The 25,818-nt window shown below is 39.0% G+C and overlaps 1 protein-coding gene across 4 annotated transcripts in view; it reads right to left on the reverse strand.

Moving 5' to 3' along the window:
- Nucleotides 1–912: 912 nt before the first annotated feature.
- The window catches only part of TMEM163 (transmembrane protein 163), an 83,978-nt gene continuing 59,072 nt past the window's right edge, over nt 913–25,818 (reverse strand). For 3 of the 4 annotated variants that reach the window (XM_085228777.1, XM_085228775.1, XM_085228778.1), the window contains 4 exons: nt 20,053–20,149; nt 7,033–7,144; nt 2,826–2,967; nt 913–1,933 (listed from right to left, as the gene is read on the reverse strand). In XM_085228777.1, coding sequence (XP_085084903.1) covers nt 1,873–1,933; nt 2,826–2,967; nt 7,033–7,144; nt 20,053–20,149 — 412 coding nt within the window. In that variant the 3' untranslated portion in view covers nt 913–1,872. The remainder of the gene's footprint in view (nt 1,934–2,825; nt 2,968–7,032; nt 7,145–20,052; nt 20,150–25,818) is intronic. The other variant, XM_085228776.1, reaches the window with a different exon arrangement.

Consider the following 25,818-nt stretch of genomic DNA (forward strand, 5'->3'; position numbering starts at 1 on the left):
TCAGGACTAAGCAAAAAAGAATTAGGAACTTGTGCATGAAGAAAGGATTTTGGGGCGGTACGTGATATTTAAAAGTCCACCTAATGAGGACAGGGACAATTCCTGTACAATACATCCTTCTGCTGAATAAGCTTTTAAAGTACCTCCTTTGTCTTGTCGAGTGCTGTGCTCCCATCTTAGCTGAGTGACGTGTGATGGTGTCTGTCATCATCCAGCGCCAGGAAAGGCTCAAGTACCACCAGGACACTGATAGTAACAATATTAAGGAGCTTGTATACAAACAATTATATAAACTTAATCCAAAATATGTGTAAGCCAGCTATCGCAGCAGAACAGAATTCATTTTGCAGTAAAGACTTTTCTGTTCTGTTTCAAGAGACAGCAAGTGCCATCGTGCCAGTGCTGTGCACCTCACATTGACACTGTCAGGTCAGTGACACCCTTTGGTGTCTCTTCCTACACGCATCACTGGGAGCTTGCCTTTAATAAGGACCTTGGGGAATCTGGCTGACAACTTGCTCTGTGACATTTGAAGGGAAATATGGTTGTAGGTAACACAATGCATCAGTAAACTATTAGTGTCCCCACTGTACATCAGTCACTGAACAGTCTCATTATAGATCTACTCTCATTTACATAATCTATTGTAGAGAAGCTAAAAATGGGGATTTCTAGCTACTTGGCTACTTACCACAATCCAATTTTAACCTCTGCAGTGGACTGTCTGCTATTTTTAATCCACCTGTGATAAACAGAAGCAATATACTGGCTCTGTGTTGTGAAAGCCAACCTGAAATATATAAGATAAAGAGAAAATGGATATAGCCAGAGAATCCAGTTTAATAGGCTGCTATACAGGAAGACTTTGCTCTATGGTACATTCTGGAAATAGTTTTTAAATGTTACTTACGGTATTGTATAAAATAGATACCAGTTTTATTGTTTATACATCAAGTTTCTTTGATAATTTAACCTGCTAGTAAGTAATACATAAGATGTGCGATGGAAGGTGAGCAACACTTTACAGAACAATCTAAATCTAATAAATAGATCTCTATCTCACCACCCAGTTGAGCCACTGCTGTGCCATCGTCAGACTACAGAGCAACCACAGTCACACACACCAACACATCTGTGGAAAGTATAATAGAATAAAAAGTCCCAATCCTCAAGCAGCTTCTCTTCCTTGCATGACTTCTTGGCTTTGGTCTGTACAGTAATACTTTGTGTGCTTGTTTGGTCCATGCAAAGCAATCAACAGTGTCTTCTTAAGAAAAAATAGAATTTAAGTTGAAGAGGTATCGTTTCACTCAGGTTAGGGCTAAAATGAAGAACCGCTCTGATCCCAGAAAGATTTATAACCACTCTTTCTGTGGGCCTATTTAAAAAGGGACGAAGGGAGATCCCAGGTAAGTGTTTCAAAGCAACACAGCTCTTGGAGTCCGCTCTTTACAACAGGATATTCCATTAGCCAAAGAGGTTAGCAAGGATTGCACTTCTGTTACAGCATGTGTTTAGGAAAATACAGGCCAGGGCAAAAAAACAAGATCTGAAACTGGCACTTCTTTACCCACAGGTTTATCACATCATTAAGAACACTTTCACTCCAGAATATACAATGTGGCAGCTGGGTTAGAACTGCATGTTTTCTATCGTCACAGAAATCAATAGCATATTGAAAGAAAAATGCTGCTGTTTCACTGAATTGCAAGCAGTGTGCACATATGCCAATTTTACAGAGAGATTTCCCATTAAAACAAACTTTAACAAAAACGGACCACGGGAAACAAACGGCATATTTAATAAAATACCATTGGCACCACTTGCCCAAACTGCTGCAGTTTTAGAGTCCTTACAAAGAGGTTGTGATCTTCACTCAAACATTTCGTAGTGGCGCGTTTGCCGTACACGGGGCACCATATCAATAAGCAACCTGCAAAGGAAAGCACAGGAGTGGTTATGCAGAGATGCATGGCACCATGCAGAAGCAAATGATGGCATGGGTGTAGCGTGGCTTCTGAGGCTGTTCCAAAGGCTTCTGAGGCTGTTTGGTACATTTAAATACTTCAGCACTGGTTTGCCTCTGCAGTTTTCCAGAACAGCTAGTTTTGCAGTGGAAATAATAGTGATTACAGTCATTTTTCAAAAATGGCATTATCCACTAAAATGTTAATTTTCTAATTTTCCAATTAAGAGAAGAAAAACACACAGCTTCCAGTTGAGAACTTACTGCATCCACCTCTCAGCAGTCACTATTCCAATTGAATAAGATGTTGCATGTCCCCCTTTTCTTATGGAGAAAGAGCAATGAAACACAAAACCCTCATATTCCTTGCAGGCAAGGGAAATTGTAGCAAGCTTCATTCAATATTATTCTGTTTCTGATGTCTTGGAGTCAATAAATAATCTTAACATTCAGTAGAAACAATATTATTTGAAAAAAATTGGCTAACTTCCAGTTCAAAAGTTGTTACATGGTGGAGGTAAGACAGAAATCACAGATAAGACCACTCCTAAAATTACTGGTTATTTTTTGAATATTTTGTAGCCAAAACTGCTTCATTACTATATTTCCAAATGCAGTAACAGAAATGCCTCATTAAAACAATTCTCATTTCTTTTAAGTTCTGGCTTCTTTCCTAGTGATGTGAGACAGACACTCTTTTGTCCGTTTCCATGTGCTGTGCCACACTGTTGGCAGCTGGTCTAATAAATTGCAGTAACTGGAGTTACACAGGCTTTTAAGAGCTATGACTTTTTACATTAAAAAGACTGCCCATCTTCGGTGCATACTGAAATAATACCTACTAGTGGGAGATACTCACTTGATTCCATAGGCAAATATTGTAAGTCCAATTAAAACTCCTATACTGCCATCCAGATACCAGACAGAAGAATTGTGTTTAAAGACTTCTGCACTAAGAAGGATGGAAAATCCCATTATTCCACCTACAAGAGAGTTGAAGCCTAGACAGGGAAAGAAAGAAGAAAAAAAAAAAGAGGAAGAACCAAATCTCAACAATGTCACATCAGAAGAGTTCATCTGTAGGGAGAAAAGCTGTGGTTGTGCCAGTACTGCAGAGAGGGCGAAGATCCCTGTATGAGGTGTCCTGCGTGCCATTTGTTTGCACCGTTAGCCAGCAGACTGCAATGTTTCTGTTCTACAAATCAAACTTGCAATATCTGGTGTCTGACCAGTGTTTATAAGCTCTGTCACTTGTCTGTTCTGACATAAGAGTTTACATCCATTTCCTTGTACTGGGTGTCTTGGTTCAGTTGGTCCCAACTGTTTCTCATGAATCTATTGAGTTCCAAATCCTAATTCTAGCTGCTGTTTGTTTCAAACAGCTTTCCTTTCTTGATGCTAAATCCTTCAAAAGCTGGACTGCTCCATGCTGACTCTGCCAGTGCAGCATTTCTTCCTCTTGTTGCTCATCATCGTGAATCAGAACCAACTACCTCTGAGCTGTAAACCAGTGGTTGACTGGCTGTAGCCCCTTGCATAGATATCTTCCAAAGATCGTCTCCATAAGGTAATAAGTACTGCAGCACACACAGCGAGCCCTGACTGGAACATCAAAGGAAGATCAGTAAGGGACTTGAAGTCTCTTCCTTTCTCTGAACAGGACTCAGCTAGAGTCCAGGATACCCAGGAAAATGAAAAGAAAATGATTTTGCACAATAGCTGTTCACAGATGTTATCACAGAGGTTTTTACTCCATTCCAGGTATTTGTTTTCTTGTATGTGGCACGATAGCTCAGAGCTGCATCTACCACGGACTGCATTAGGAAAGACACACAATAATCCCAGGAACAGATTCATATTTATTACTCATAAGTTCTATAGACATAATTTTTGATTCCTTTCTTCCTCTCTTTTTTAAACTGTTCCTTTCTAAGATTGTCCCTTTAAAGTCTTTCCTTTCCAAACTTCCTTTTTCTGATTTTTCTGTTCCACAGTAAGCCAGAATGCATTGCTGTTGTGCTACAACAAAAAAATGTCCCTGATAATGCATTCATTTGGTAGATACCTTGATGACAAAGGAAAAAGCCTAACTTGAAATAGCCAATATTTTGTGTCAAGTCAACTCTAGTCAGCCCAATTCTCCATGTCTGCCAACAACCACATGCGTGACACTTACTTCTGCATGTCTTCTTTGAGCCAGGCTGATCACATCCCACCTCATCCAAACTAAGTCATTTCTCCAAGATGCAGCTAACACTTGACTACTTCTATAGCTGAAATATTTTTATAATCCGTCCGTACTTTAAGATGCACCAGATCTTTGTCAGTAGGTATTTAAATCCAAAGGAAACCTTGCATGGAAAAGCAAGTGTTACTTAGCAAGTCTGTGGCAGAATGAGGAATACAAAGGTATCAGGCTCCCAGAGCTATGAGAAAAGGATCTGGAATTTTTTGTGACTGTGGTAATGTCACTGGGATCACAAATCTTGCATATGTGTGCTTGATTACTGGAATAATTATACCAGTATATCTAAACCAGCATACGCCCAAAGCACTCTGTTAGTGCCTAGTCTGTTTGTATTCCCAAGAAATATAACAGCCTACTTCTACTGTGAATGAAATATACATTGTGCATGAATAATATATTAAGTATAAATTAATTCACTATAAATTTAAACCAGTGTTAGCTCCATGTACCAGCTTAAACCAGATTCTATTAGCACGATATCCAAAAGTCAGGAAATAATAAGAAATTTCCTTGTCATTATTGGCTGATGATTCCAAATGATCTAAAAGCTACTTACAAAGGAAATTGTCTCTTTTCTTGACTGCCATTCAAGGCAAATCTTTCTTTGTTGGTGTGGCAGGAAATCATGTAGCAGCTGCAGGTATGAATCCAGACACCACGTTCTGTGCATAAGGTCAGCACAGGAAAAAACAGGTGGCAAAATCTGGGAAGGAAATGGGTATCTAACATCTACAGCAATACTGGCTGACACTACCTGTCTGTCTTATCCCTACATTTGTCCTTTGAGATGGTACAAGATTCAAGATATAAAAGAGCTGTTTTTAATATCCAAAAGGCCATGAACTTTCGTTGTACACAAATTGTACAAGTAACATTTTATTTCATAATTTAGGCTTCAAAAATCTATGGTTGTAAAGCCCTTTTCTTTAAAAAAAAAATATATATATATACATATCCTTAATAGAGATTGGCATGTATGAGAGAAAAAAATACATGTATTTTTAAGAAAGAAAAATGTATGCTTGAATTACTCAAAACAGTTCGCTGGTCCACAGCCAGTATTCACAGGAGGTAAGTTAGTAGGAAACAGAAAACATTAAAAAAAGAATTGCAAGGGAGTGCTAAATCTGTCTCGGGTATTGAATCATACTGTCTCCTCCTGGTTGTTAATAAACTAAGTATATATGTAAATGCTTTTTTGTGAAAGAAGATATTTAACTACACATGGTAATACCAGCCTCCTACATTTTCTAAAATAGTCCTAGAAGGAAGAAAATAGAGGTAATAAGCAGAACAAGGTAATTGTATATCGTATTCCCTAATTTTTTTAATCAAAGAATGATCAAGCTCCAGCTCAGTAGCAATATAATTAGCTCAAGGATGTAATTAGGAGGGAATCAATTTCCCAACTCAAAGCTAGAATTATTCAGGAATTTTTCACCTAATATTTTGTCTGAAAAAGCTGACTGTTTAAAAAACAAGCCACACGTTTTTTTTTTAGAATGAAGGTTAATCTGCCTAGGAAACATGTCCTGCTTACACTCTGACAGCAAAATAAGGCAGACTCACTGGTCTGCAGCTCCCAGGATCCTTTCCAGAATCCATTTTGCAGACTGGAGATCCTTTTGATTCAAAATGCCTAGAAGAATCTAGACTAAGGAATAGAAACAACAACGTCTATTGCAGCTACACACAGAGAGAGGCAGTAGCTTAGTTCTACATTCTGCACTGCTGTTTTGATTATTTTTTTTGCTTATTTTAATACATAAATAGACACAAAGTATTTATATGTGGGACAATATAAAATGTATGTGTTCCCATCTACCACAAAATAATTAAGTAGGTTTAAATATTTTAAGATAAAGTAATTTCATGCATCCCAAGAGTAAACTGAAAATAGAGTTTCCTTAAACTGAAATTTTTAGCAGAGTAAAACAATCACAATCCATGAATCATTTACACAGTACTGTGTATCCTAACAGAACATTTCAAACTGTCGTGTGATGGAGGTTTGTAGGGATCTGTGACATCTCCATCCTCCCATGGGCTCACATGTTTGCAGAGCAGACCTCTGGGGCTTTCTGAAGATCCACAAGCTTTAGCCTTGTAAGTGAGAGAAGTATTGGAGCTCACCTCAAAACATGCCTTACACATGCCTTTACAAAGAGCAACAGCTGGGCACCTGCACTGAGGGCTGGAGCAGTGAGAGCTTCCAAGCACTGCATGAGTTTCACCACATGACAAACCCTGGCAGGGTGCAGGACAATAAGCAGTGGCATTGTTTTCCACGTGTCTTACTGTACTGGCTGTACTGAGCAGATGACAGGAAAAGAACCAGGGCAGCAAATTACCTCTACAGGAGGAAGTCTGAATGATGGCTGAGACTCCTTCTGAAAGCAGAGTGGCTTTTTCTGCTGCAGACTTTCTATATTTCAGCAGTAGGGATGAACCTGCTCACCAGGTGCAGGCAATGAGGACAGATGTGACTTAGCCAAATCTCTACGAATTGTTGTCATATCCCTACACTGAACTCCAACCTCTGGCAAATATACACCTAATGCAGACTATGTGCTCTCTCTAACTTTCCATTATTGCTCTAGCTACCCATTAACTGTTTGACTTCCATCAGAGGTACTCATTGCAGCTGCGGCATTTATGTAAGAAGCCAGAGGTCAAAAATTGCTCTGTTTTGTGTTTTTCCACTTTCTCATTTCAATACACTTCCCCAGTTGCCCTTGTGCAAGGATCACTTGTATCTCTGGGTCTACACATTCCCTGGGAGAATCTGTAAGTGCAACAGGTTTGTATTCACACTCACCATCAGTTATCAGTGCTCTGCTTGTAAGGACCTTGCCCAGCATAAACTTGATTACTGCCAAAACAGTGCAGAGGATGCCACTTAAAACGGAGACACTGTACAGAAAGTCATCCTGAAAGAAAAGACGTCAGACATTAGTATATTTTCTGGTCCTGTGCAGTATAATTAAATGACAAATATTAATAGTTACTATGCAATTATTTGTGCCATTGAAGTATACAACTTGAGAAAAAGATTTCCTAGGTTATGGCTTTCAGACAGCAGTAATTGCTCTTGCAAACATAATTAATGATGGTTCCAAGCAACACATTTTGAATAGACTCAAACTCCTGAGATTGAGGAGATGAACCACCTGCTGGGCTGACTGCAGACTGCCTAGTAACCTAACATCTAATGCAATCAATAAGGAAGTCTGCATGCAGGATGAAGGATTGAGATTCCACTTACCAGACCTTTGTTGATGTTTTTGTGTGCAAGAAATAATAATTCAGTATTCTTTCTAAAGTAATGTAAAGTTCTGATTCAAGCAACAGTCTTAAGAGCTTTACTACTGATGTGCAGGCTTAGCTCTTAGAATATAAATTTTCACAGCTACAGAATTATCCACAATATTTAACTTGATTATATAGCATGGGCTCCCCAGGTTCCCTCAACCACAAGCTGAGAGTCTACATAAGGCAAATAAGAGTATCTGATTATTGTCTAACATCCTTCTCTAAAAGGCCATCTGCAGGTACCTGCCTCCTTCTCCTCACTAGTTGGTGTTCAGGTGGAACATGGGAACTGCTGAGTTACAGCTTTGATCCACTGACTGAGCACCCGGGGAAAGGACCAGGTCAGCCCTGGGAGCACAGGTGAAGGCAATTCATGTGTGTGACCAGAAGAGATGGAATCTGGCTGCACCTCTCTTAGATCCCATTTAATGGCTGACTGCTACTGTGGAATGATCTCTGGTTGGAGATCCCTCCCTTGTGGAGTCTTTCCTGTGAGCCTGGATCTTCAGAAATGGGTGAGGACTTTTCCTTTGTAACACCATCCCATTTGTGTTGGTCCCTTTGCTATTACACTCGTATCGCCCTTCCACTGCGTTAATCTGATGGTAACAGGTGGGATGCAAGGAAACCGCTGGGTACTGAAACACAGCTGCTGCAATCAGGCACCTAACAGCAGTCCCTGTGTTTCTTCTTCTGCCATCTAACCACAATGCTTCAAAGTAGATGAATTATATTACTCTTAAAACAAGCTTTAATTTAAGCTGTTGTAACCCGTACAAATAAAGGAAACAGCAAGAATATTTTTATCTGCAGGTCTAAGTGGGCCAGTGCCACAGGGACCCTGTTACTGATTAAAATACTCTGGCAAAAACCCCCACTTCTAGTGAACGTTGTCACAGTGATTCATCAGCAGTTCCATCCATTTCCATTATTTTATTTTAGCAGCAACTCAAGGCGCAAAGAAATGAAAAAAAGGGTTGTGAAAAGCTGCTTAGGAAGGTATTCGTAATTACAGGTGTGATGTGCTCACATCCTCAAAGCCTGCCATTTGGTCTGTTTTAGTACAGTTTTCTATGTTGTATTTTCAAACTATTTCATTCTCTGTCTGCCAAGAGCCCATTCCTTCTAGTCCCGGTACAATATTGAATATTACAACAAAATGTGCTGAGGGAAAGAGCATGGAACACAAGAAGTTAGAAAACAGAATAAAGGCAAGTGGGTAACAGTGGGATAAAAAACATTGATAAAGTTATTCTACCAAAATGACTGGAATGTACTCAAGCAATTTTGGAGAGCTAGGGAAGGTCTAGTAAAGTTTGCTTGATGTCAGTATATTTACTATGGCCCCAAGATTTAATTTTGATAGTCTGATTAAACTCTCGTTGGTCTTCAGATTTTAATCTAATTTCAGCTAACACTTAACTAAATATTTTAACTAATATTAAATAAACAGCATGAGTAAGAATAACCTGAAGCAGAACAACGTCCAACATCAACCTGAGGACCACTGAGTCTCCACCCCAAGTTAGCAGAGTGCCATTCTCACACAAACATTCCTTAGATAGCCAATTTCTTTTCACTTCATTTGCAATAGTAAGAGTGACAAAAACCTGATCATGATGCTTTCAAGCATATGAAGGCCCTGCATTTCTTTTCCTTGCTACAGAATATCAACTCAGTTGGTCACTACCTGATGGGCAATAGGAACTGCTTCTCAGGAGTTACTGCTGCTGAAAAGAGTCAAGCAGGATTTAAAGGGTGACTGTGGAGGGGATGAAAAGAGCAGTGCAAAGGGGTGCCACATTATTTCGATCGTACCACAGATTTTTTGGATGAATTCAGGTGGTTTGGGATTTTTCAGCGTTACCAAACTCAAGGAACATTGACATGCATCTTGACATGTGTTCCAGCTATTGTATTGTGATCAAAAATAGTCTCACTAATTGCTTTACTGGCAGCCAAAACAACTTAAATGTGGTATGTGTTCTTAATAAATAAATAAATAATAAATTCGTTAAGCCAGAATTTTATAGAGATTTCAGGAACTCAAAAAACTTCCTGAATTTATTTTTTTTTTCAATAATAGAGCACAAGCCTCATTTTGGTTCTAATACTAAATTGACAGCCACCAATACAGCAGGAGATCTGGTCCATCAGAGCTTCTCTGCCATCACAGTGAACAGAGAAGGGGAAGAAACTAAAAATCTCCTCTCCTTGCTTTAGTCTGTTCACAATAGGTTTTGTCAGAAGACTCCTTTCCCTCTTTTTTCCTCTGGATGTCAAAACTTAATTAATACCTAACGATCACCAGCTCAGAGCAGTTCCATACAACACCCACACGGAGGCGGCCGACACTGCAGTACCAGCCGAGGAGACAAAACTGAAGTGTAAAAAAAAATCACCTACTTTGACTCCCAGGCCTTTGCTGTGCTTTCTGGATGCCCAGGCAGCTGGAAGAAGCATCAAGCAAGAAGGTTTTGCAACAGAGCAAAGAGCTGCTCGAAATGCTCCTTGGGGCCCACACACAGGGAGAGAGGCTGGAAGTTGTTTAGGACAGCAGCTGGCTCTGCTGTTAGGCCACATAGCAGAGGATGTGACAGCTGGAAGGAACAACACTGACCACCTGATCCTCAGGGCTACAGAGCAAGGGCACACGGGGCTGGTGCACTCCCCTTGCTGCTGCAGTGCTCCAAGAGTTAAACACATCGTACCATGATGTGAAGTGACTGCCGTCAAACCAACCCATCCTTGGGAGAAAGAAAGACAAGAGGCCAGAATAGAGAGCTAAATTAATAAAACAAGCCCAGCCATCTGGCACTGTCTCCCTCAGGATCTTCCCTCCACTGTGCCCCCTCTGTGTCCCTTTGCCTTAGCATCTGACGGTCATTAACAGCACGAAGCACATCTTGCCAGACTCACCGTACGTATTCATGGTGTTATTTTAATTAAAGCAGCAGCAGCAAATTGTGACAGATGATAAAAATTTAAATTCTGATCGTTTCCATATGGTAAAAGCTTCTCAGCATTGTAAATAAAGCTTTTCCTTTTCCATTTCTTTTGATCATATTCACTTGTTACTACTACACCCCACACGAAACCTCAGTGAATGGACATGCGTATCCTACTAGATGGCTTCATGTATAAAACAACAGTGTGCACAAAACTAGCTGCTCAGCCTGAATGGCCATCTCATTACACAGCATTTTATGCTGTGACAGTGTCCCAAAAGAAAGCTTTCCTATGATGCTTTCTTTGGTCCCAGAAAGGGAATAATAGTGGTCAGCAGGCAGCCTTCCTGCACTTCATCCCAGTGCATTGTTCCCACCCCTGCAAATGAGAATGGAGGCCTTCAAAAAACGTGACAATTCTTTTGTCCCTGCTTTCAAACATCTCACCAAAAGCAGTCATCTTGAGGCTTAAGGAAAATTTGTTGATGGTGTTGCGACTTTGATCTTTCCAAATCTATTGTAGAAACTAAAAAAAGCTGCAGGGGATGCTTCAGTGCTTGGCTTAGTAGGTGGGGATGCTTTAACACAATTCTCAGGCTAGTAACTAAATTTTAGCTGATTTGTGCTCCTGGCATCTTTCTAGAACGTCTTACTAATTCTGAATTTAAGACTTTGCCCTACTTTCAAACCATATTATTTCTACCCATTATTTCCCCCTCCCCCCTCCCCCCCATCCTGCATTTACCATCCTTTACATTCATTTTCACTTTGGGGATGCAGAAATGTTTTCACTTCACCTTAAGTTTACAGTGTTGAGCAAGAAGGTATTTACTGGTATTGGAACAAGAAGGAACCTTCAGTGCTCGTAACCAGTGATCACAGCACGTGTACAATTAAGGCTAAAATCTGTATGCATGATTCTCCTCTTTGGCCTTCCTGTACTCTGACCCATTCTGTATTCTCCTCCCAGAGCTGCAGCTTTCCTTCCACTCTCCTCTGCTTTCTCTGTGACCCGGGCACAGCCAGGAGCTGCTGGCACCACTCCTTCATCCCATTCCTCTCTCCCCAACCTAGAGAAGGCAATGTTTTGCAGTGTGGTACCTCTTCTCTGCTGAGCCTTGCCTGGGAAAGGAGGGTTTAAATTAAAACGAGACGCCTTGGCTCAGGAAGGAGGGCTGTATTTCTGGAACGCTGTAGCTGCTGTTGGCAGAAGCAATGTTGTGCCTAGGCCAAACTGAGCCAGCTTTGTGGTGTTAAATACCGATTTTGCCCCTCTCTGCTCCTCACCACCTGTCTCGCATCCCTACAACAGCCTGATCCTGCAGCACCTCGGCAGCTCCCTCTCCCCTCACCCATCCGGCACACTGCTGGCAGGCCGCTCCCCAAAGTTAACAGAAAGGACTGGTTCCCCTGCTCTTCCCCTGAAGGATGTTGTTTATACAGATAGAGAGTCCAAATTTCTATCCTGCTTTCTCACAAGTAATGAATAGTTTATGTAATCAGTCTAGAGGCAGCTTCTGGGAAGCCGGAGGGCCCATCTTACCAGCTGACTTCAAAAGGGATGAAGCTTTTAATTGCTTTGCACAGTCAGAAAACAAACAGACAGCCCTGTGTCTGACTCAGGTAGCAAACTCTTCACAAGGAGACATAAAGATCTATTATTAGCACCAAAAAAAAATTCTTATGAATGCTTCAACTTGCACCTTTAGTGCTGAAGCACTGTGACAAAGCAATTCCACAGAGCAGAGCACTTCAAGAAGTAAATAATGACGACAGTAAGGTAAGAGCTGATCACAGGCATAGGGGCTGTGAAGGGCATTACCTGAGTTGTGACCAGCAATCTGTATCACATAACCCACCACATGGCCAGCACTTACTTCCTATCGCTGAGCTGAGACCTGAAAGCAAGACTTTTCATTAATCACTTAAAACAATGTGCAAGCCAGAGCTGAGGAAAAGTGATCAGCAATATTTCAGCTGGTTTTCATATCTGCAACATTCTCACCAATCTGTAACAACATGCTTGTTTTAGGGCTAAATTGATCATTTAAGGCCAAACAACAAGGCAGCATACCATATGAAATATCACTGTGGTCATTATAAAACAAGATTCTAAAGTATAATTCATATGCTCAGTCATTGGATTTGAAATGGTATGCAATAAATGATATGCATATATGTAAGAAAATAAAGAGAAGCATGTACAAGGACATGTCTTAGGCACATTAGTCACAAGTAGTATTTCCTATATTGTTATTGACCTCTAATTCAGCTGCTGATGTTAAATATATTACATATTTATTATAAATGATTGAATTAGCAAATAAACCAGAGCTCAAAAAGCTACACTGTGCCACTCCTAGCTTCCGTTCAACAATCAATAGTATGTGATAGAATTACAAGCAGCCTAATCTTACAAGGGATTTCATTTATAAAAGCATCGGAGGCGCCACATCAGATGTGCATCACGTCTTTTGTATACAAATTGATTACATTTTCCTTCTTTGTTCTGAAGGAAATGTCAGAAATATGGCGCGATGCTTGCTTACTCTTGCAAAAAAGTGTCCTTTGCCATACTAATGAGGACAAATGCCAAACTGCATTGACATTACATGTGTTATACTATTATCTGGGGAAACATAAGCAGTAACTGAATAGTAAATGGTATTGATTTACAACCCCAGGTAAAATTAAAACAGTCACTCTCAGTGTTGCTGGGTTGGGCTGGTTTTAGCCTTCTCAAATAGAAAATGTTTGCAAATTCTTAGTGGCAACAGTCAAATTGAAATATACCATTGTATACTTATTATTCAAGAATATAGAGTGATTGACACAGAAAAGGTAAAAAGGCAAAAAAAAGAAGAATTTTTATTGGAGAGCTGTCAAATGCTAACACTAGCAAATCCAAACACAAAACAATGCTTGAAAACTATGCTTAATGTGAGTTTTAAATACAGAAATCATAGCATAATGTCATCAACACTATGGAGTATCACTAAATATATGCACCAAGTCTGCAGAGTTGGTACTGCCTATGGATACAGCTCTCAGAAACAACAATAAAGAAATGCTAATTCCTTTTCCAATGGGAATTGTCTTATTATGGCCAACATAGGCTGGAGAACAAATGCTGTGAGTAATAGTAGGGAAAATATTCTGAATCTGATAGCTAGGAAAAAAAAAAAGTAAATCATTTCTGAGCCACAAAGAAGTGATTCTATTTTAGGCTCAATACTCAACACTGTTAAAAAAAAACAGCCAACTGAAATTGCGTGATCTGAGAATGATTCATTTAAAATTAAGTGGAAGGGTAAACACAGCGAAGGTTTATATTCCCAGTGCCAAATGTTGATTAACTTCCCAAGTCAGATGTAATGAAGAACAGCTAAAATTATCAGAAAATTTAATTCCAAATACCCTGGAAAGAAGAGCAGCTGGCCTACTTCTAACAATTCCTGCAAGTGCTTTAGGAACAAAGAAAGTGAGAAGAAAAAAAAAAAAAGAAAAAAGAAAAAAAAAAGAACTGATGAGTGGCAAATTTTTTCCCTAGGGGTCAGGAGTACATCACTGAAATAATAACTTGGCACATCATGCTGAAACAGGTCCTACAAAAATAAAGTTTTGCAGCTACATAAGAAATAAGAACAGAAATAAGTGGAATCTGTAACTGTAGCGGTACGGTCCCTCTGTCTTGAGAAAAAAACAAATCAAGAATTCTGTGACTTTTCTGTGCTTTCCAAATGAATTTATTCATAGCCACCACTTCCTCCAAACACATTCAATGTTTAGGCACCTGCACTCACACAGAGAAAGCCCAAGTCAGCACTGCACACACCTAAACTAGACAGAGGGCACTGCCAGGCCTCCCTACAGCACACCGCCAGAAGTCTAGAACAAGTATGCAAGCATCCTAGCTATGTTATAACGATAGGAGAGAAATAACATTTCCTTCAAAAACAAGTGTTCATGAATGTAGAGGTGTGTCACTACATCTCTAAATTCATAAAATATGAATGCTTTTATTAAAAACATCTTCAGACAAATGAGAAAGGAGGTCACAGCCTGATCAAGAAATAACTTGTGCTTAGGTGTTGATACATGCAGAAACTGTGTCTACATACACACCCACACAAATCTGTCTCCAAAAGAAAATGAAGCATCTCTGCAAACTCCAGGCAAGTTGAGATGTCAGTCAGATCCTCTCCAGAACATACACAAAGGATTCATCTCCATTTATAGTCCAGGCTAACTGGGGAGGTCCCAGCTGACTGTCAGTTTCCACATCTGACTCCAGCGTACAAGAAGGGCAGGAAGGACTACTGAGAGAATTACAGGCTTACCAGTCTGACCTCAGTACCAGGGATGTCATCTCACAGCCCATACAGGACAATCAGGCAATCAGGTGTAGCCAGCACGGCTTTCTGAAAAGCAAGACCTGCCTGATTAACCTGATTCTGTCCTCTGGTGCTCAATATAAGTCACTTCCAAAGCTTCAAAAACTGCCCTATATAGAAAGAATTGTTGGTTTCACATTGTTTTTCACAAGAATTGTAGAAACATTGGAGGAATTGCCATAGTAGTACTTGCAATAAGTGTGATGGGATATTCACCTACAGGGCTCTGTACATTGCTCCTAAAGGCATACGTAGGAGAAAAACAATCCATTGTGCTTCTCACAATGTATATTCATTATTGGTGGTTTCCAGACTGTTTGGACAAACAGATCCTTTTAGTTCCCTTTAGTTTCTCCTATTTCTACATCTTACTGTCAACCTTATAATTCCAGACTTCATGATTTAACTCATTTAAAAACATAATAATATAATCCTATGGACCAGTTGTTGGAAAGCACTGCTCTGTATCACAGGTATTGAAAATGCTAGCAGAAGGGATTGTATTTCAAACCTTGGGGATTAATACATATCTCAATTATTTAAAAGGAAACTTTTTCCCATGATAGAATTCAATTCTTACATTAATTATTTCACATAATTGTATGTGAATAATTAATTCACTGGCCAACTCTCCTGACACAGAATGCCGTTTTTCAGAGCAGGCTTCTTTTCAGTTATTATATAACATAATGTGCGTAGGGAAAAACCCTAAATTTACCTAGCAGTGACAATTTCTTAACATGCAACCAACTGCAGGATATGGAAATTACAGCTTAAAGTTCTGCAGAAATACCAGCTTAGTGCTCAACAGTAATTTGGAAAAATGAATGTAAAGTATCAGTCTCTGGTGACTCCTTTGCCTTCAATCATATGGGCTTCACCATGTGAAAATGGAGACAAAGCTGAAAAGAAACTTAAAAAGAAAGTCAGTGGTGACCAAAGATAATTAATACCTCCCATGTGAGAAGTGATTAAACAGAAGAGACTCTCCTGCTGTCAGAAGGACAAGTGGGACGTATGGAAGTAGGCTTACGATGGAGGTGATTAACTGAGAAACAATGATTAAGTACCTCTTCCAATAGAGGAATTATGGAGGCAATGAATGAAATTCTTTGAAAATCTACCATTCTATGATTCTATGATATCAGAAAACAGTTAAACCACAAAATGGATTATTCCTTCCCACAATGCACAATTACAGCATCATATGATATTGCTGATATTAAAAACATATAGTGCTTTAAAAAGCATCTCTAGAAATTGACAGAGGAAAAAAGGAACCACAGGCTTGGATCCCCAAAGCCATGCGAAGTGCTGAGATGCAGATTACCAGAAGCAGGCCCACCTGCTGCTGTCAGGATTGTGCCTCTCAAAATTTTGAACATCGGAACTACTGTCATTGAGTATGTTTCAATGAAATTATGTTAAGTGTGTTATAAAAGAGAATTCAGCTAAGTGATTGAAAAATGCCTCACTGAGCTAACCTGAGACCCAGGCCTGTAAATTAAGCAGACCCTCTCCGCAGTCTAACAAGGAGCTGTGGATATTTAAGCCCCTTATGTAATGGATGGGTGCTTAAGCTGGAAATGCCATAAGTATAACTGTCATTCTCTTTTTGGTTGTCTGAATCCTGGTGAGGACCGTCAGACCTGCAGCTTAAATCATTGTACAAAATGACAAAAATACAAAATACTTCTTTTCTAAATGTCCACAAAAACAAAATCTCTGTTCCAAACACTTGAAAAAGCATTTCAAATGATTTCTTAGTCACACGAATTTCACATTGTTAGCAGTATTTTCACGAAAGCCACTTGGCCATGATCCATCCACTTCAAGGACAACAGAATCTCTGTAATAAAGATCTCAAATTCTTTTTAAGGAAAAATCTTTCTCACTGCATGAATAGTAAAAACAGACAAATAGTAAACACTGTATATCTTCTATATAACAAGAAATACAACAAACTTTGTATAAATGATCCAGAATGATTCCAAAATGATTAACTATATTTTTAGGTTTTTAATCTTAGCATGCTACAACTCATTAATGGATACCTGATTGGTTGTTCTGTTAAATTTCATCTGTCCACACTGCATACTATTTTCTCTTAAACTAACACAAATTAAGATGAACACAGAAGATACAATTGCTTCCAATTTCTAATTCTGACAAAGTCATGGAAGTTTACGACCAATTAAGATGTAAAAAACAGACTTTACAGTTCTGACAGTGATGCAGTCAGCCATGTTGCTCAGCACTGACATTCTTGTTTACCTTGAATCCCACACAACTATTAGAGCAACACTCAGAAAACAATTTCTGCCTTCAAGAAAGATTGACAATATTAGTTCTGGAATCAGCATCTGAATACCGAGAGCAATATTTTCCAGTCGGTTTTAACCACATCATCCCATCAGACTGAAGTCACACATTTAAAATTTCACACAACACTTTGAAAAGTACCCACACCTTTAATGACCTTTGCTTCAAGAAAGACTATTTCAGACGAACTATACAAAAGCATCATGCAATTATGACTCATATGTGAGACATGTAACCTCCGTCATCTTAATCCAGTAAGGAGCTCTTCATGCTTCTTTTGTATGAGTTTGGTGTCCCTAACGCTCTAGATAAAAGAGTAGAAGCAGAAACTTATGCTCTGGCTGATTGCATTTGACCAGATTTCCGCTCTTCTGAGCTAATGGCATTGCCTAAGTGGCTGCAGGTTAGCTAAAAACATCTTTGACCAGCAAAGACCCAAAGAACTGGGAAGAACAACTATTTTTACTGAGATAGAGAGCACTAAGGAAGCATTACACAAATAGAAAATCATTATCAGACTCAGGCACGGCTAGAGCAAACAGGTTTCTATTGAACGACATTCTTTTCCTCAAGTATCTTTAATATAGTAAGCTTTACATTTAATACCTCACTGGCTGTTACTCACAGTAATATCTTTGTTATAATGCTGTTCTCTTAGTTTACAAAGAATCATGAAACTCTTACCTGAATCAATTTCACACAGTGAGAGATACTGGAAGACTTTGAGAAGAGAATCTTTGCCATGTCATTTAAGAGATGAAGGACAGAAATATCATGCTTTTTTCATTCCTTGTTCCAACCTACTTTCCAGGCAAAATCAAAGGTATGAAAAACCCTTTCTGTGTGCATGTGGCATTCACCCTGCCACTAGTGAGCCATAGTCTGTGCCCTGCCAGGCACATCTTTCCAACAACTGATATTACTTGAGAGTCAGACAGCCTGACATCACAGGAACAAAATATTTATCCTCATACTGGGTCAAACGTAAATAGAATCCACCCACTCAATACAGTTTTTAGGCCACCAAAGTCTGAATCCAAGGTAGTCTGCTACAGATGAGATCTGTGCAAATGATTCCTACAGGACACTTGGAACATAGTAAGACCTGCCTGCTCTTTGTGGACACTTTTCTGTAGATATCAAATTTTATTCCTGCTTTACGTAAACTTCAAAAATTAAAAGTTAAAAAAGAAATTACAACATGTCTCAGAGACTTTTCTTTCCATGTAAGAAAGGGAGCCCTCACCTACAGATGATACCTATAATGATGGAAGATGGCATACCTTTTAAACTTTTATTTCTACTGCTGAAAACACTAGGATGTTTATTTACCCCCCATGAATTAGGTTGAGCCATCCAAGTTAATCTGACCTATGCTACCATCAAGCCTTCTTGGCGTACTTCTGCTTCTTATACCTAGATTTCATTTTCTCACTCAATATAAGTCAAACTGCAGCCAGATGCACAGTTTGGGTATAGCTAAGTTAAGAGGTTGCCTTTTATCTGACCATCAGTGTAGGGTCTTCCCCGACCCTTACCAGGATTTCCTTCTGCTTTGCTGGCACACAGGCATCCACGCTCACTCCCTAACCCAGTTCTGTCACAATGTTTTGGTTGAGTTGGAGAAATGACTACTAAAAGTGTTCAAGTTAACCTAGATCGTTTTGACAGAACCAGGCTGGGGAATAACTACATGTGCTGTTTACACTGGTAAAACTGAGGAGGCAGTAAATTATGAAGAGTGGAAAAGAGGAAAAGTGAAATGCAAAGAGAACACGAATCACTTGCAGCCATACAATGCATTTGGCTTCGATTCAATAATGCATTAATTCACAGGCTTTAGCTATGCTAATTGTGGTTGTTCAAATTTCACTATGCCACTGAAAACTATGTTCTTTTGAGAAACACAAAAATTTCTCAAATATTGCCATGACAATACAGCACCCATTAGGTCATCTGCACTGCTAACACAGTAATGGATTCAAATTTCATTTTGGCTTTTTTTTTTCTCCCCCCAGGTCTGCCTCCATCTCTTGGACAAAAGTAAGGAGTTGCAATTATATGTGAAGAGTGATACTTATATGGAAGAAGCCCTGATGTAAAAGTTACACATTTACAAATAGACAGTACTTCAAGGCTGAATGCAAAACGCCCAGGTCAGGTAGTACATACAATAACTAAATCTAAGCCTAACTTTCTTGGGGCACTTTAGGAACAGTCTTCTGGGAGTGGAACCACTGTCAAATGGCTCTTCCAGTGAGCAGCTGATCTGGTTGAATAGAGCTCAGGGAAGTTAATAACCGCTGCTGGAAGGAAGCAAGGAGGATAGGACAGAGCAGAGCTGAGATTAGGGCTCCTGGGGAAAGTTGCTCTGTAGGCCAGGTAGGGGCTGGCTTTCATAACCAACACAAAGAAGAGAGCAGGAGAAAAACCCTTTATGATGCTCCATGGTGAGCTGCTTGAAAAGCCAGCTGTTTCACACAGCATTCTCCCTTTACCTCTTTTGTTCTTGCTACTTGTACATGGCTTTGGAATTGGAGGCAAGAGCTGGGGAAAAGAAAAGCTTTTTTCCAAATTAAAATAATGAAATAGTACTAAACTGTGGAAAGATTCTCCTATCAAAATTTCACCACTTCCATTACTCCCAGAGAGACTGCCTCACTTTAAGTGAACTTCTGTAGTCTTGTATAAAAGTTTTAAATGATTATGCTGAGAAAGACTTGTGATGTAGATGTAGAGAAGAAAATGTGGAGTCAAGCCTATAAAAACCTTTAAAAACTAGAAGGAGACATTGGCCTTTCTCTGTCTCACTGGCAGTGTGAGGGAAAAAGTGAATACTTCAAAGAACATGAATCACCTTACCACTTCTGGAAGAACCTTCTTTGCAAGATCGTGGATAGCTTTGATCACAATACATATAGATGATAGGAGGAATATGACACCCAAGATAACACAGGCTCTAGAAAAAAAAAGTTAAGAACATAGCAGTGAGAGAGTTGAAAACTCCAGATGATGCATAACAAACAACAAAATTTTAACAGTAAAAAAATCTTATGTATGTAAAGATAGAGGCTGGAATTAAAGAACAGAATGAAAAGAAACATCCCGATCCTTCCCAGCTCTTAAAATCCAGTCTGTGTGTGAAAAGACAGATGTTTCAGATTGAGAAGGCCATGCTTCTTCTGCTCCTGATGATTTACCACACATTCCCCTAGAGGTCTGTTTCTCTCAGTCTGTTTTTGTGTTTTGCTAAGATCTGGCACAATAACAGAAAGTTTTGGTTAGTATTGATATATGCATAGCCAGTTTAGTAATAGATTTTCAGATAAGAACTCTTAGAAAATAGCACAGTACTATAAACTACATGCCCAGTGAAAGAAATTTTAATGCTTGAAACCTTAAACATTTAAGTGATTTCTATATGTACAATTTTTTTCTTCAAAATTTATATTTCTTTTGTTTGATATTCATCACTTGGTACCTCTGTTAGCTCAGTCTACAGATCCCGTAACTATTCCAGTAGCATGCTACTATTTTTAACAATTCAGACATCAGGTTATCTGCTGGTTGGCAACACACATAATGCTCACATCAAACTCAACCTAGGGACAGCAGTTAGACTGATACTGCTCTGCCTAGGTCAGAAGTCACAGCAGTGGTAAAGGTGGGCAGCTGGTGATTTTATTATTCCCCAACACAGGGAACACTAAAACACACCGTGGACAATCCATATAGTCCTGCTGGCAAGATCTCATAAAGAAGCTGCCCTTCTCCAGAGTACAGAAAATGCAGAGGCCAGCACCCTTCCCAGCACCAGAATGGTATGTGCTAGACCAGTTATTTGTTTTAGGTAGGCACAGCTCTGCGGTTAGAGGTGATCAGTAAATGGCCAGAGGTGTGGGAGGAAAGTTCATCTCTCAAGAGGAATAAGCAGAATGGAAAATTAGAAGGCTTTCTGTTTCCCATTGCATATTCGCAAGCAGATTCCTGTTCTGCTGTTGATTCCTCTCACGGAATTACAGTTTCATTTTATCTGAATGGATTGCTGCAGAGAGACCTGTCAGAGCGTCTTGACCATGAGTGCCAAACTGAAAATTTTTCAGTACCACCTTTATACATTAATTCTCACATATTTAGTACTGCTATAGCCTAGAGAGTTTATAATTCACCATCCTTTGTGATCAATTCTGTTATGATTATTTTATTTTGGAGTAGTTAAACAGGTACTGAAAGTCCTACTCACTCACCTGGGACAAAAGCAGGAGTTAGGTACTTTGAGCACAGAACTAGTTCACAGAAGTTGGCCATTTGCTGAGCCAGTGACAGGCAGAAAAAAGACACAAACACTTTCTGCAAGAATTGCTGACATTTCATCTGAAAGCAACGCTGATAGAAAACCTGTTCCATCATTCCCAGCAGGCTTAAACCAACATAACCACAAATCCTCGAGTTGGGAACAATACATTAAACTTTTTGTGCTGACATGTTCTTTTTAACACCAAGGCAAGAGGAGACAGTGAAACATCACCTTGCATTGGCATATCTTCTATTCCCTGTAAGCATCTTCTGGGGAAGATGAGCAAACTTCCTAATGGTTTGGCAGCAGCCTTGCTGGCACAAGCTGAATGGGTCCAGGGAATGAGTGCTTGCCCTGACCAGTGCCTGGATTCAGCTCTCACTTACATTGGACTCTTTGTGCTTTCTTTGTAAACTCTTCCACCACACAATTCTAACTGCAATTTTCTATCTTTGCTTATGCCAGCAGACAAATAACAACTTCAGCAATCTTGAGCTGCTTATATTATTTCCTAGGTAAGTTTTACTGTGTTAGAAAAACTCCTCTATCCATACTTAGCTGTAAATAGCCAAAAGAAAGAAAAAGTACATTATAACGGTGGCAAGAGTATTAATAGCAGAGAGAAATACAGTCTGAGACTTGACTCAGCATTCAGTCAAGCCTAGCTTCTCCTTTACATGTTGGCTTCTGGAATCCACTGCCATGCAAAATTCATGAGTAATGGCAAAGTACTTTAAGTGCACAAATATATGTTTCTTGTCCTCTGGAGTGTATCAATTTACTTGCAAAGCCACCAGAACAAAATGTTGCATAGCGATTTATTTTAACTTTTTTTGCCAGAGGAATAATTTCTACCTAAACTGCAAATCATAACAAATATAACCAAATAAGAAGCCTCCAAAAATTAATCTGAAGTTTAACTATCATGCATGATAAGAAAATAGATTGTAACCTTGCTCTTTTCAAGCCATCAGACAACAAAAACTTTCATACTAGCTTGTTAATTTCCGTCTGCTACCAATTACACAACTGTTTTGTATCTACATAAACTGTTTCCAGATGCAAGTGAAGGGTGTTAGTGCCAAGGCTGCAGGTAAATGCAGTTTTGTTAATAACATTCATTTCACTGGATGAGCAAACTGCCATTTCAAAACAAGTTCAAGGCAACTTAGAAGAAACTATAAAACTAATGGACAAAGTGCTAAACAGAAATTTGGTTTGACTGGAAAAAAAAAACAGGTAATATTTTTCAGATACCATATGTTTGGAATTGCCATATAATACTGTTCTTCAGGTCCCCTGAGGCATGAGGGCACTCTGCCCAGTGCCCCCCTTGATTAGCAGATCTCCAAGTATGATAAGCCATCAGTATCTCTCACTTACACCTCCCATCTTCCACTGGAAACTGTGTTCACAGAGTCTGCCTGCTGCCTATCAAGAAAAACATTCAAAAAGTTCTTGCTAGATGTATCAATCAGGCTGACTCTATCCTACCACAAATCTATCGGTGTTGGACTAGGTGATCTCAGAGGCCTTTTCCAGCCTCAGTGATTCCGTGTGGAGAGGACTCACACCAGCCTGGGGACTGCCAGTCTCTATACACATGGAGGAAAGCAACAGCACATGGCTGTGAGCTGGGTGTTGGTTCCCACAGCCCTCCCTGCCTTCAGATTCTCCACGTCGCAGCTTCTGCCCACCTTCTGCTCACTGTGCTGAGCTCTGCACCAGGGTGGCATGAGCAGGTGGAAAATGTGATTCTGCCCAGCAAGGATGTAGATCCCCCACACAATTGCCAGATCTTTCCAGAGCTCTCAGCTATTCCCAGTTTTCATGACTGCAGAATCAGGTCCCATTACCTAAATGTTCCTTCAGGGCTATCACATCACAGCAAATTCACTCTTGTAAGGAGTTTTTAGCATGATCCACAGTTCCCTATCAGTTTTCTTAGAAGTTAAAGTTCCTCCCTGTTTGATTTTAAAAACCTGAAACATTAGAAGTTCCATATTGAATTGAAGCAGAAAAAAAACAATGCATGCATTTTTTGTGAAAACCAGCATTAGCTATGTAAGAAACTTTCTTCTTCAAATGTAAGTCAATACCTTACTCTTACTTAAAAAGCAACGTAAGAAAAAATTCTTTTAAATCACGTACTTATTTTACAGGCATTTCTACATAGGTTAATATATGTTGTCTTCCCACTAAATCTTTACTACATCATTAGAGATATAATTTATCTCTCTCTCTCTCTCTCTCTCTCTATATATATATATATTCTACAACACAAAATAATTGACCACTATAGGTTTGACAGCACCAGAAGAGATTTGACGAAGAATGCATTAATCTGAAATTTCCTTCATTTCTATGTAGTATTTCTTCTAAAATCTTCTGAACAGAAGGAAGTACAAAGAAAATGTAGGCAAAGCACTTTAAAACAATGGTAAAACATGACTGGATTTTCGTAGACAATGAGCTTTCTAGAATCTTTCAGAATGCAGCATAAAGAACAACAGACCGACATGGAAAGGACAAGGTGAAGAGATCTTAAAGTTTACTGGGAATGTAAGAATAATCAAAATTATATCACTAGGTAGTCAATAGAAAGTATTTAATATTAAAGGTTTAACAGTAAAACCACAAAGTCTTTGTGAAGCAAATGATGATCTGCAGAGCATATTTCTTGATGTTTTTTTGATGCAGTATTTCTATATGAAAAGCCTGAAGACAATATAAAGTATAATTCATTGTATTAAAAAATGAATTCATCAATTCTGTCAGCTTTTCAATCTAACTTCGTCACAGATAAAATTGATAAATCACTCATACTACTGCCTCAGGAATTCAGAATTAACTATTTGGACTTTAAAACAATTTGTTTTGAGCTTTGACTGCTCCTAGTCCTTGTCCCATTACTAACATCTAAACCCACGTCTCCAAAACAAAGCTTGATTATGGGCATGCTACAACCTGACAATTCTCTTTTTCTGAAAGCAGTACTACAATTCATTATGGTACCAGTACAACAACCCACCTACAGCCCATGTACATGTACCTACAGTCCACTTTGAATAACACCAGTCCTGGGTACATGCACTCACAGCAACCAAAATGAGAAGATCAGTGGAAATGTATTTCACAACATACAGATGACACCTCAGTTGCTTTTTTCCCCTTGTCTTTTTCCAAAGAAAAGAAAGTCCAACTATTCAATTCATTTGGATCTGCAGACACAGCAGAACAGTCTTTTAAGCAGAGATTTATCTTTAATTTTGTCTTACGTTTGGTATTATTTGTTTCCACTCTCTGCAAGTAGTGATAAGAACAAAATTCTGTAACATTTCAGTCAAGAACTAAAGACCAAACTCATTCCAATGTGTATGGTGGTAAATTCTCAGCGTAACAGAGCAATTTTGTACAATTCTTGCCACACTAACTACTCTTTGCCTGAGCCAAGGGGGTTACTATTCTGCATTAGTGGCAGCCAATGTGAATTTAGATTCCCAGGTGCTTATATTTATAATATTTTGTAAAATAATAATAATAATAATAATATAATAATAAACAGATTAAAAAAAGAGTTAAAATTGTGCCCACAGAGACAGGCTTTGCTATATATTATCTCAAAAGGGATCTGAGGTAAGTTACACAAGGATTACTCATAAAAGAGTTTTCCTCATACGAATTGACAGCTATAAAATACTCACAGCAAGATGCTTCACTTCCTAATTATCATCCTGCTACCTTTCTAGCGAGTGAAATACAGTGACAACGTACCAATGAGGAGAGTTCATCATGAAGCTCATGGTAATTCTTTCTTTCAAGTCAATCTGCTCTAATATTCAGTAGAGGCAGTGCAATACAATTAAGGATTCAAAAAAAAATTAGTGATGAACGTAAATGCAGCCTGCAAGGATGTGCTAACAGTCTCTTAGCAGCTCTGAGATAGAACTATTTTATTTTATACTTGGTAGTATTTCTGTTACATCCTGAAACCAATTTTACCAACACACTTCAAATTCATTGAAATTATCCCTGCCAGGTGATGACACCATGTGGAATAAAACAAGATTGCCAGCAGCAGTCTAATTACTTCTCAGTTCTATTAACATGATAAAAAATGCAATATTAAAAATCTAGCCTCCATCCTTACTGAGCAATAATACCTACTACTAAAGATGTTATTTTGGATCTAATGTAAAAAGCAAGAACTGAAATGATCAGGTTCAGATACTTTTTCTTAACATCATTTATGGACTTAAAAAAATATATTCTATATGGAATTAAAAAAAAAAAATCAGCCAAAGCCAGAAATGCCTATTCCTTGGTGTTGT

The sequence above is a fragment of the Meleagris gallopavo genome, chromosome 7 (assembly GCF_905368555.1).
Source record: "Meleagris gallopavo chromosome 7, MGAL_WU_HG_1.1, whole genome shotgun sequence".
Classification (NCBI taxonomy): Eukaryota; Metazoa; Chordata; class Aves; order Galliformes; family Phasianidae; genus Meleagris; species Meleagris gallopavo.